The following is a 12479-nucleotide window of genomic DNA, read 5'->3' as shown; positions in this document are numbered from 1 at the left end:
CAGCGCAAAAGACAGCCAAACGAGAACCGCTTTCATCTGGAGTCGACTCCAAACCTCCGTGCAGTGAACGGACTCTCCTCTGTCTCCTTTATTGTGTACACTTGCCATAGAACATGAGTGTTGGCATCATGTGCCTTTATCGACCTCACGACCAATGCATTTCCTTTAACGGGCAATTGCGCAATACCCTCAATACGTGCACATGCATCAGTCCACGAATAATCCCACGATAAATTAAAAAAAGGTAAGATTCTCAACATCAAAATAGCAGAGCATCCATTTGTATTCAGGCTTTGTCCTTGTGGCGACAGGTCGTGTGTCCGAGGACCTGACTCCAGGTGGTCAGCCGCCGGGAGAGGTTGGTGATGGATTCTGCGCTTTAGAAAATGTTGTCATGTCCAAATGCCAGCTGTTTGAACCGTTCACTGTTTGTTAATTAAGAAAAAAAAAAAGAACAAAGGATGCACAGCGTTGACCTCCGGGTCTTTACGCACGACGCAATGGACACGGGGACGCCGTGCGCATCCACCAGTCTGCACCTCCCTCTGGAGAACGGGCTGCTCTTGTCCTCCACTTGCGGTAAACTGAGTCATCCACAAGGCTTCCGCTGAAGAGCTGGAGCAGTCAGTCAGTAGAAGAGCGTGAGCAGTCAGTAAGCAGAAGAGGTGAGCAGTCAGTAAGCAGAAGAGGTGAGCAGTCAGTAAGCAGAAGAGGTGAGCAGTCAGTCAGCAGAAGAGGTGAGCAGTCAGTAAGCAGAAGAGGTGAGCAGTCAGTCAGTAGAAGAGGTGAGCAGTCAGTAAGCAGAAGAGGTGAGCAGTCAGTCAGTAGAAGAGGTGAGCAGTCAGTCAGTAGAAGAGCGTGAGCAGTCAGTAAGCAGAAGAGGTGAGCAGTCAGTAAGCAGAAGAGGTGAGCAGTCAGTCAGTAGAAGAGGTGAGCAGTCAGTAAGCAGAAGAGGTGAGCAGTCAGTCAGTAGAAGAGGTGAGCAGTCAGTAAGCAGAAGAGGTGAGCAGTCAGTAGAAGAGGTGGGCAGTCAGTAAGCAGAAAAGGTGAGCAGTCAGTCAGTAGAAGAGGTGAGCAGTCAGTAAGCAGAAGAGGTGAGCAGTCAGTAAGCAGAAGAGGTGAGCAGTCAGTAAGCAGAAGAGTGTGAGCAGTCAGTAAGCAGAAGCCCTTTGTTGGGTTAAGACGCTGAACGTGGTTAATGTGAACCAGCCGCACAGCGCATACCAGCCAGACCAGGTCGGCCGTAACCTGGGCCTCATAATAGGGCCGAGGAAATTAGTTTATCTACTCCTGTTTTTCTGCAGCAGTAATTCCATCTTGCAAGTCTCTTTGAAGTCCAATTAGAAGAAACGTCAGGCATAGCTGGCAATGGTAACGAAAGAAAAACAACTTTCATGTTCCCGACTCCCAATGACACCAGGCGCTTTACTGCCATTCAGTCACGTTCAGAATCTCCTCTCTCATCGCACGTCTCAACAGACAGCACTACAAAGAAATAACACACATGTTCCTCATAGCGATGGCATATCAAACACTTTCTATTTAATTGTCTTCCCACTAATGATGTCAACATCTCCACGGAGCTGGCAGTGAACTCCCGCCCCTCCAGGAGGTCAAGACATAAACACCAAGCCTCTCAGGTTTTATGGCACAAAGTGAACACAAGGAGCTGCCAAATTGGAATGGACTACCAAATTGAAATGTTAATATAAATCTCCCTAATGTGATGCAAATGTTTTTGCAGAACAGCTAATCTACAAAGTTCAGAATCAAAAGTGAAAAATGGCAAGGAATGAGCTAGCGTCTCGATGCAAGATGTTAAGAACATCTTGAACGCTGCAGAGACAACAAGGCATTCTACTAAAGAGAGGTACAAAGAAAGAGTCAAAGCTTTGTATTACACTTCACCAGATTTCGCTCCCGCAAGAGATTCCAGCTGTTTAACAGGAATCAGGAAACAGAACAGAGAGAAACTGTACGATTCAGAAATCCATTCTTTATAAAGAATACTTAAAGTGCATCATTCCAAATAAACAAAATGTTTATTTGGTTTGAAAGCGCGACGATAAAAATGATTGTGGTTGACATAACGATGTTGTATTGCCAAGTAGTCAGTGAGTTAAGTAAGGATACCTCATGACACACTGAACACAACACACACATACAGTACAGTTATATCAGTAGGATGTGTCAAAGAAAAGAAGGTGTGCAATCCCAGCTGAGGACATATCGCCTGCTTGATCTTCTCCCCTGTGTGTGCGTACATGCTCTCAGAGATGTTAATATGTACTCGTCGTGGCCCCCAGCCGCGACGGGTCAAATACCAGCCAGACAAGGTCAGAGGATCTCCTACCAGCCCCGTGACCCTCCCTCTAATTGCTCCTCTTTCTCTCATTTAGCGGGGCTTAGCCGCGGCGGGGTTAGGGAGTCTGGCTGTAGCTGCTCCCTCCTGGGACCCCCTCTTCCTTCCTCCCTCTCCCCTGTGGTGTTTGTTCACAGCGCTGCTCAAACATGCGTGACTCTCGAGGAACATGGGGTAACTTATGGCTTCCCCCTTCGCCCCCCCTCTCCCCACCTGTCTCCCCACTGATATAGTTGTGTCACCGCGTCAGCTCCAATGTTCTTCCAGGAACAAAGCTCATTAAGTTGCCCTCTCACATGACCTGGCCGGCCATCCATGTGTGTCCATAGACAGACGTGATAGCAGACTGGGAGACGCGAATCTTCTTCTTTCATGCCATGTCGTTCTTTATCCGATGTACATCATGTACGTATATGGGTGACAGGTTACTTGTTACATTTCTCAATAAGGTGAGCATTGTTTGCCCATCCAATATGTAATGGGGCTGTCGAATAGTTCAACAGGCCCTATAGAGTGGTTTAGGTTTGTTTGTGTTGAGAGGGATTTCTGTTGCGTGCATGTCATAAAACATCACCACAATATGTCCACCATGTGCTGATATTTATACAATGCAAAAGTTTAAGGAAAACTTTACAATGGCAAATTTTGAAAAAACATTAGACATTGTTGTAACAGATAAGTATGCTTTGTTACCAGCAAACTGAAGTTGGCAGTTATAATATTTTGCACAATTATAAAATTGCACAAAATGTAGCACTTACACTCTCTCCCACATTCATCCATGTCGTATGCATAATTTAGAGATACCAGCACTTCACATGTGAAGTATTTGACAACCCTTGTGGTTTCTGATGTTTGAGTGCTGAAGTGACTTTGGTTCCCCCCCATAAAGGTCACTGGGAGAACTGGGCTGAATGGGAGGGAAAAATCAGAGGCAGATGTTCCTAGGATCATGTCTGGACACTCTTCTGCTTTAGGGTCCTTCCCTGATCATTAAGCCTTTGCTTTACTAGCATGCCGCAGGTCTAACTGTTATTCACCCCTCCCCAAATGGACACCTTGATATTCATCCAGTTCACCACCAACGGCCCAAAGCCCCAAACTATACAAAGTGTGACTCACACATGCCTGGTCTAGGTGCTGTATACACAAGAACCTGGCGGGGGTAATTTGCCTTTGGCTACCATATCTAGGAGTATGTATTCCTTTTAATAATTCATCCTTATACACCAGACGCTGTACCAGCAGAGCCAGAAGGATTTATCAAGGATCTCCATCACCCCGCTAACTCAGGTCAGACAGTCGCCTGCGCAGTCACAAAACATGCACAGAGAGACTGAGGAAAGGTTTTCCCCCCAGACAGAGAGTTCAGAGCCCTGAACTGAGTCACTGAGTGATACCGGACCACTTGACAATCCCTCCACCCCTCCCACTGCACTTTAACCCTGGCCATATAGCACAATACATCATTTCTGTTAAAACTTATATTGTCTGTTATTTTTTTTTCTTTTTCTTTTTATTCTATTGTATGTTATTTTTTTTTGTATGTCACACAAACATTTCACTGCACATCCCGAGTATGAGTATGTGACAAATAAAAAACATTGAATCTTGAAATGTTATGTTATTTTAATGACGACGAAGGATTTACTGTTTATTTTCTGACTACTTCTATCTACTAGAAAAATAAGTATACATGCGTGAAAAAGGGTTTTTACATGAACTGGCAACACACCGTCTATCAAACACTTGTGACCGTGAAAAATGTTAACCATGTGAAAGCATTCCAGACAACATAACGGAACATCACATGTAAGACAAGGTGCAGCACATATGCAGTTTGCATGTGGCTTTGTAAAAGACCTGACATTGTGTGTCAATAGTGTGTGACCGCTCGATCCTCCTGCTTTGCCCATCAGCGTCCCAATAAGAAGAGAGAAGCCGGCGTTTGATCGTGCGAGCCAACATCTGGTCCTCAGGAGGAGCTAAACTTAGAAACACATGCTGCTAACATTACTGTAAAATAGGAGTTAAATTTACTCAGACGTGACCCCCACACCAGCCCAACACAGTAAAAAGGAAGGGAACTAGAAGGCAGAGAATGAGAATGAATCATACACACCGTTTGGGAGAAGGAATCAATGGGTGGCTAAGTGCACTGGGTGGGCATGCACAGGAGTAACGATGGAGTTGTTTGATGGTTGGTATTTGGCCAGCCGGTTAACATGAGGATATAGCCGCTGTCGACCGAGTCATAAGGCAGCAGGGTGATGGCGTGGATCAAAGCTAATTACAAGTATATTAGGATTTAATTGGCTCAACCCAGCCAGCACTGCTCGCCCACATCTGTCTGATCAGGGCCCATTGTGGACGTTTGCAGGCCCCAGCGAACAGCCGCAGAAACTGCCCACCAACGCCTGGTGGTCGGCCATGCCCGGCCGACTGGGTGGCTGAGGAAGCTTTTCGTGATTTGTCTTGGATACCATCTTGCCCACATCTTCTCTTATGACAATTAGGCACCTGATAATGATTATTACAACTGTGCGGTCCGCGGGTTGGTTGGCTTTGGAAGGCAGGGAGACGGGGATATGATAATGTCCTCATTAGATGTGGTTTGGCTTTTGTCTTCTGTTGGCTTCGGCGCACTACAATGGCTGGCTGACGTCATGGCTTTCCATCTCAGCTCCGTGCTCCCTCGACGCCGAAATACAGACGGGAGGTTTGGTTGGGTTATAAACGGGCTAGTCTTGCACAGGAGTAAACAGTTAAGAGAGACAGAGGTCCAGTAACAGAATCACAGAATCAACCTAGCGCCTATAGCAGCTCATTCATCCGTATAAGCGGTCGACCATTTCCAGAAGGCCTCCGGATATGTCCTTTTGGATTTTCGCACAAAATGCAGAATGCAGAGGGATTCTCTGCATTCCTGATTTTGCATTCCTGCTTTCTCAACGAAGCACTCCAGGGACCTGAGTTGGAGCCTTAATGACATGAGGCCTTGTCATCCACCATGGGAAAAAGGCCCCAACGTGGGGCCCTTGTGACCCAGGAGTGTGGGGATAGCAGGGGTCAGGGTGGGTGCCCCCCCCCCCTCCAGACACTTGGAGATGGGCATCAACCGGGGGGGTTGATGGGAAGGGGTGTGTGGGAAGGCGTGTGTGTGAGTGTGTGTGTGTGTGTGTGTGTGTGTGTGTGTGTGTGTGTGTGTGTGTGTGTGTGTGTGTGTGTGTGTGTGTTTTAGTCAGAACAATTACTGCCATTAGCATCAATATTCTTGGTCAGAACAGCTGGGGAGCGAGAGGCTAACCCATGTAGAGAGAAACGTCACTTATTGTTATTAGTCCGGTAATGGTACATTATTATGCACTCTTTCTTTACATAAACATAAAATATAGTGATTAAATATGTTAACTCTTTCCCATCTATGTGTGAACGTTATTATTAAGTTTGTTATCATTCTAATGTTTAAAGAGGTGTATATCAAAGATATTAACATGAGAAGTACTAACTTCTTGCAGCTGTCATTTGTGGATGCAGCAGTATTTTGTGGCTACCGGAGTTCATGAACCTAATGGTTGATGATATATTGCTTTTGTATTTATTATGTGATAGAGACAATATTTTAACCTTGTCATACAGAGTTGTGTGAAATAAGTCAGTTAGGTCAAGAGAATGAACCAATAGAAACCAATAAAAGGGGACTATGTAAAACAAAACTGAAAATTTAACCACAAAAACACAGATACAGTTTTGTGCAATAATTCGTTTGTGGGACTATGTACGGAAGACATTGTGTTTCTTCCATGTGAGGCCAATAAGGAAGCTGGCAGTGGTGGTTGTACTGAGCCGACTATGTAACGTGATCCTTCAAATGTAGGCTACATGATTGATTACATCTTTCAGCTTCAGCAGAGGTCTGTCTCCATGCGTAAACCCGCTGTCTGGCGCACTCTGTCGGCCGGTGCAGGAACACGCTGCATGGCGCGCTCTGGCGAACCGTGTAATCCCGCTGTCTGGCGCCTTTTGGCGGCTGGGTGTAAACCCGCAACCTGGCGCCCTCTGGCGGCTGGTGTAAACCCGCTGTATGGCGCACTCTGGCGGCCGGTGTAAACCCGCTGTCTGGCGCACTCTGGCGGCCGGTGTAAACCCGCTGTCTGGCGCACTCTGGCGGCCGGTGTAGGAACCTCCATAACAACCGTTGCCGTCTCACTCAGCGCGTCAAACTTTTGACTTGGAAACCGAGATTTCTACACAGAAGAAAGGTTTGATACCACCTCTTCAGGTAGCTAACTATCATGCATAGACATTGCGTTTGTTTAACCCTAACCTCTTACTGTTCGATTTAAAGTACAAGAGAATACGGCTATATGTGCACTGTTAACTTTAAAGACGATCAAGAAGCCAACTGTCGTTGGACGGTAAAGTTACGCTGACGCGTCGCCGCTTTGAGACAAATAGCCGCCAGCGACACCGCGTCCACTGTTATTGTTGGAGCATTCAAAGGTACATTATCTGAAAGAGAGCAGACTTTTCATTTCATTTGAAAACGAACTTGTGGACGTGTTATTTTTCTACGTTGACAGTATGGAAGGCAAGCACCTGCCTCAATTTGGGATCCTGGTACCGAGACCACCCCCCAGACCCCCAGAGACCCCCAGACCCCCGGAGACCCACAGACCCCCAGAGACCCACAGACCCCCACAGACCCACAGACCCCCAGAGACCCACAGACACCCAGAGACCCCCAGACCCCCAGAGACCCACAGACACCCAGAGACCCAATCCCAGGTGTTACGTCATGGGAGAAAACTACCACCAATCAGGAAAAGCCCAATGACTGAACCAACCGGTCTGTACTCAGACATGATCACTAGGAGAGCGTCTACAAACAAGGTACAATTTAAACACATCATACACATATTTAACACACACATCACACACATATAGTATTAACACATTCACACACACATTCACACATACATCCAAGCACACATTCAAATATACACGCAGGCATCCACACACACACACACACACACACACACACACACACACACACACACACACACACACACACACACACACACACACACACACACACACACATAAATTGCTCGAAAGAATCGTTGCATGCAATGCAGTAACCATTCTGCGGACCACTAAGCATTAATTTCTACTTCTGTTTAGTTTTCAAGCGACAGACCAGAAGCACCACGGAGCTCCCTCTGTCAGCCCGGGTCCAAGACCAACACAGCAACAGGTCAGCTGCCGCTCGCAGAATGGGTGGGACGTCGTTTTAAAAATGGTGTTTTATCATTTCATATTTCCTGTCGTTCAGTGAAGACCTTCCAGGTGGCGGCCGAGGTGTACGAGCGGATGGAAAACGTTCCTCCTGGACCGACCACGGAGCTACCGCCCAACACTGACTTCTACGCCGGGGCGTACGCGGCCAAAGTCCAGCTGCCCTATCGCTCCGTACCTGGCAAGACGCCCCGCAAGATAGAGGTCGAGAGGTACGCCGCGTGTTCAACGACAACAGAAAGCCGTCGGTGGAGTCCACGTCACGTCACGTGGTTTAGTGTTAGTCTGGGTCACGTGTCCCGTTTCTTCTTGTTGTGTTTGACCTTAGACGGAGAAGGGAGTACATGAAACTGGACATAGAACAGCTCCTGTCAGAAAAAGGCATCGACTCTAAGCACCTTATGTCAATGCATCAAACCAGTGGCAGTGAGGACCACGTGAAGAACCCAAATCAACCTGGCCCGCCTGCGTCTAACGCTCTACCTTTGGAGGTAGGCCTTATCCTGTTAAAACAGATCCATCTATATAGTGTCATGGTCTGACTGATATCAGAGGCTAAGCTGGTCCCTCCCCCCCCTCAGGTGTTTGACAACGAGGAGTTTGACTGCCGTACGCCCGCTGACTGGCTGGCTCTGGGCTGTCCAGAGCCCTCGGCCGAGCGTAGGCCCGTCCCTGCTCGGGCACTGCTGTCCACCGGAGACCACGCTCCACCGGGTAGCTTCAGTGGAGCGTTTTCTCCAGCCACACACTGCCCTCAATGGCCAATAGATGAACATTGTGTTGTGTAACTCAGAAAAATGACACCCTCCCTCGCTCCGTTGCGTAGAACAGGCTGTGTTGCAGGTTTACATTGTATTTGAACCGGGACGCTTCTGTGTGAGTGCAGATAATGGATATAAATGTCTGTTCTTTCATAACGTTTAAATGTGTGCGTATATTTATGATTTTAAAGAACATTCGTTTATTATTGTTATCATCTCCCACCACGGAGCTCGCTCTCTAGTGGTCTTAACGCACAATCTGGAGCAGTTCACCTACCAGCCAAAGGGGCCGGGAATGACAAGAATCATTCGATTTCTTTCACATAGTACATTGATTGCATATGTTGTTGATCGTTTTTTTGTTCTCTGCAGAAGAGCCTGACAGCCCCAGTGGTCACCACAGCTGGCAGGCGGTGGGGGTTCTGGACTACAGCCAGGAGAAAGGCCAGTACCTGGTGCAGAAGGCCGACCACCACGGCCGGATACGGGCGCAGCAGAACACACCTGTTCTGAACGGAGGGGCCGGTAAGGGCAAGTACTCCCTGATGAGCAGCGCGGCGTTCGGGGACATTTCCCTTTCATCTCTTTTAACTCTTGTTTTTTAATCAACCGTTATTCTTAGCTTATTTTGGACATGGTCATTTCACGCAATGTTAATGCAGTGGCAGTTCCTGTAGGGAGGACTCTGCCTGTCCACAAGGTGCCCTCCTCTTCCCACTTGGATGGGTGGAGTTATTTCCTTGCCCTCTAGGAGGAGTTAGGGTAAGGGGTAGTTTTTGTGAGGCTCCGAGAGTCATTCAGCTGATGCTTTTCTCCAAAGCAACTTGCACCTTTTAAATGCGTTCATTAAGGAGCAGGTTCTGCGTTCTGGGTTCTGCGTTGAAGCCCAGAGCCTTTCCCCTGGGAGTCCAACACCTTTATCACTAGACTATCCATATACTAATCCCTATTCACACGGGGTTTGACTCCTCCATCTTCCTCCATCTTCTCCTGCCCAGATCCCGGGTTCTGGGTACCCAGGATCCAGCTGCTGTTCAGCGCTGAGGACCCGCGTGTGTTTGCCGAGCGCGTGCAGTGGGCCCAGCGTGCGAGGGAGAAGGCGGAGGCCATGGTCCTGTACGGCCTCTCTGTGGACTGCATGCCCGTGTGGAGTGGGACGGGTGGGACGCCCTCCTTGGACGCGGCCACTCTGCAGCACATCTGGGCCCACGCCCTCTCCACGCCTGGGCTCAGAGGCAGGATGTAAGCATGGCTCATGACGGTAGCAGCGTCCTGTTGTCTCCCGGGATCTGGGTCTGGGTGGGGATAGGAGACGATAGAGATAGAACACAAGTAGACATTGCATAGGAAACTCTTTTATCGATGATCTACTTTAAATGTTTAATATTATTTACTCTATTATCACTTTATAATAGCAAAATGTGTAAAATACAAAATATATAATGCCAATATATTGCCATGCCATGTCAGGCTGCAGGAGTGTGTGAAGACGCTGGAGGTGGAGATGAAGCAGGAGTACGATCGCACCATGAACCGCATCACCTTTGACAAGGTGGTGAGGAGTCACCCAGAAGAGTTTCCAAACGTCACACTGCCGCAGACACAACCCTGGCCAGTACCACGCAAAGGTGTCCATATGTGTATTTGTGTGTGTGTGTGTGTATGTGTGTGTGTGTGTACTTACTGTAAAATTACAGTAAAGTACTGGCAGAAGTTTCGCCAGTAAGTTACTGTTTATTTACAAATAAATACAGCAGGACTCAGTTTGTGTAGATAGCATGAAGTGCAAAAATCGTCTTTTTAAAGCACATTAGCATTTAGCTTCTAAGTAAACCAGAGATGTAGGAAGCACTTAGCCTCTAGCCCTATAAACGGGGGTCCCCACTCACAAACGCCCGATAGAGAACAATGAAATTGCCTATCGATTAATCATTATAATCGATTGGCGCTCTCGCCCCTAACGTCGTTCGACTACGAGATCAGCCTTTTATTTCATCACAGAACACACAGCCAACACAGGGGTTATCCCACCACACTAAGTATCTCGGTGGCGGTGCCAGATTTCCCCCAACTCCACCAAGCCACGTTATTTTGCCAAGATTCTTTGCTATTTGCAGTATATGTGTGTAAATGTATACATTGACCGATATGCTTGAACGATCATTAAGACTCCAACAATGCACTGTTTTTCACAGCATTGTACTGTAAAACCTAAATACAGTAGATTACTGTTGGAATTTCGCTGTCAATTTGCATCAAAGTCTTACAGTGTGTGTGTGTGTGTGTGTGTGTGTGTGTGTGTGTGTGTGAACGCATGGGAGACTGATAGATAGATATATTGATACTTTATAGGGACATTTTTGGCATCCAGGAGCATATACATACATACACACATATCTCACACACATAGAAAGAATATAGGAATATAAGGAGTTTGTGTGTGTGTGTGTGTGTGTGTGTATGTATGTGTGTGTGTCTGTGTGTGTATGTGTTTGTCTTTGTCCATGAGTGTGTGTTTGTGTGCGTATGTAAGTTTTTGGGAGAGCATGTGTGTGTATTTGTCTGCATGCATGTGTACATGTTTCATGACTGTGGACGTGAAAGGACAGCCTGTCCAGGACTGATAAGAAGATGTATCCACAGGCTGTTGGTCTCTTCCTGACTATCCCTTCAACAAGAACCGAGCTGTATTCGTCGTCAGCTGTCTGCTGACCAAAGCGGAGGTGATCAGCGCTCTGTGTGAAGTGTGCGGCCAGTGCAACCGACTGGGCACCATGAGTCTCTTCCAGGTCACATTCAGCAGGCCGGTGCGGCTGGAAGCCTTTGAGCTCGTCCAGTCTCAGACGCATTCACAGGTACTGCCTTCAAAGACAACCGTGAACACACCAAATCATCAAATAGAAGAATCTAGCAAAAAAAAAAGAAAGTGAAACTGTGATGTAAGGGCAGAGAATGTTTCAAAGACATGTTTCAGAGAATTGTTTTTGTATGATATATGTATATCATATATGTTAAGTCCATAACGGGGGTATTGGAGACATGCAAAAGAGAGAATACCTGAAACTCAAGCACAAAGTCATACCGCTCGTCTCTTTTGAAAGAATATCACAAACTATCAAGAACTAAAGCAGCCCCTCCTCCTCCTCCGCCCATCTCCTCCCTCCTTCCCTGCCACCCCCTCCCCCCCAGGTCTCTCTGTTCCTCCGGGAGACCTGGGTGTCCACGCTGTGCGAAAACATCAGCTCCAAGCTGCGGGCGATGGGCCCCGGCTGGTACAACCTGGAGGAGTCGTGCTGGGTGGTGTACGGGATGTCCAAGCTGTGCCGCCTGCTGTCCCTGGTGCGCTACCGGCTGCAGGACTCGCTGCGGCTCCTGGTGCAGGGCTCGCTGAAGGGCCTGGCCCAGCTGGTGCTGGACAGCTGCCACGGTGTCCGCGCTGCCGCCCCTTCACCCCTGGTCTGGGGCAGCGACCTCATCAACAGCCCTTACAGGTAGGGATGGGTCAGAATATTCGATTATCCGATTATTCGTTCCTGAGGGTCAAAGTCGATTTTCAGTATTTGGACCGTTAACATTTTTTCCCATTCAAATAAACAAGAATTAACGGACGGAACTAATGTTGGTTCTGTAGCACTATTAGGTTTTTTTACGTATTTTATGTACAGAAAAACAATATACACAATACACAAGCATAAATATTAATATATATGCATACAACACAAACACTGATCACTGTTAAAGTTAGTTTTTTTGCATTTAAGATATTAAGTGATTTCTTGCCGATGATCCATGGCTGCCTTTGTGAATGTCGGCACACATCGAATAATCGATTATTCGTTCATACCACCCACTGATTATTCGACCATGAAAAATTTGAGTTATTCACATCCCTACTTACAGGTAAAGGTAAACAGCCATGGGGGGGGTCGATTTACATTTACATTGAGGGCATTAAGCAGACGCTTTTATCCAAAGTGACTCACAATAAGTACATTTGTCAGAAGAAGGTGAAACAACACTATATCGGTGTCGGTACAGTAAGGATGTTCATAGAACCA

At 47.2% G+C, this 12479-nt stretch overlaps 1 protein-coding gene across 1 annotated transcript in view; it reads left to right on the top strand.

The window, feature by feature from the left end:
- Positions 1 to 6946: 6946 nt before the first annotated feature.
- The window catches only part of dnah1 (dynein, axonemal, heavy chain 1), a gene marked incomplete at both ends in the record, with an annotated part of 65869 nt that continues 60336 nt past the window's right edge, over positions 6947 to 12479 (top strand). Inside the window, 9 exons of the mRNA XM_084463485.1 lie at positions 6947 to 7010; positions 7698 to 7872; positions 7989 to 8151; positions 8242 to 8374; positions 8794 to 8946; positions 9420 to 9663; positions 9892 to 10036; positions 11100 to 11276; positions 11611 to 11912. Of these exons, the coding sequence (XP_084319611.1) occupies positions 6947 to 7010; positions 7698 to 7872; positions 7989 to 8151; positions 8242 to 8374; positions 8794 to 8946; positions 9420 to 9663; positions 9892 to 10036; positions 11100 to 11276; positions 11611 to 11912 (1556 nt within the window). The remainder of the gene's footprint in view (positions 7011 to 7697; positions 7873 to 7988; positions 8152 to 8241; positions 8375 to 8793; positions 8947 to 9419; positions 9664 to 9891; positions 10037 to 11099; positions 11277 to 11610; positions 11913 to 12479) is intronic.

Source organism: Micromesistius poutassou (genome assembly GCF_964030765.1).
Source record: "Micromesistius poutassou genome assembly, chromosome: 2".
In the NCBI taxonomy this organism is placed as follows: Eukaryota; Metazoa; Chordata; class Actinopteri; order Gadiformes; family Gadidae; genus Micromesistius; species Micromesistius poutassou.
The sequence above is the reverse complement of the archived record's forward strand: the minus strand, read 5'-3'. Positions and strand labels throughout refer to the sequence as shown.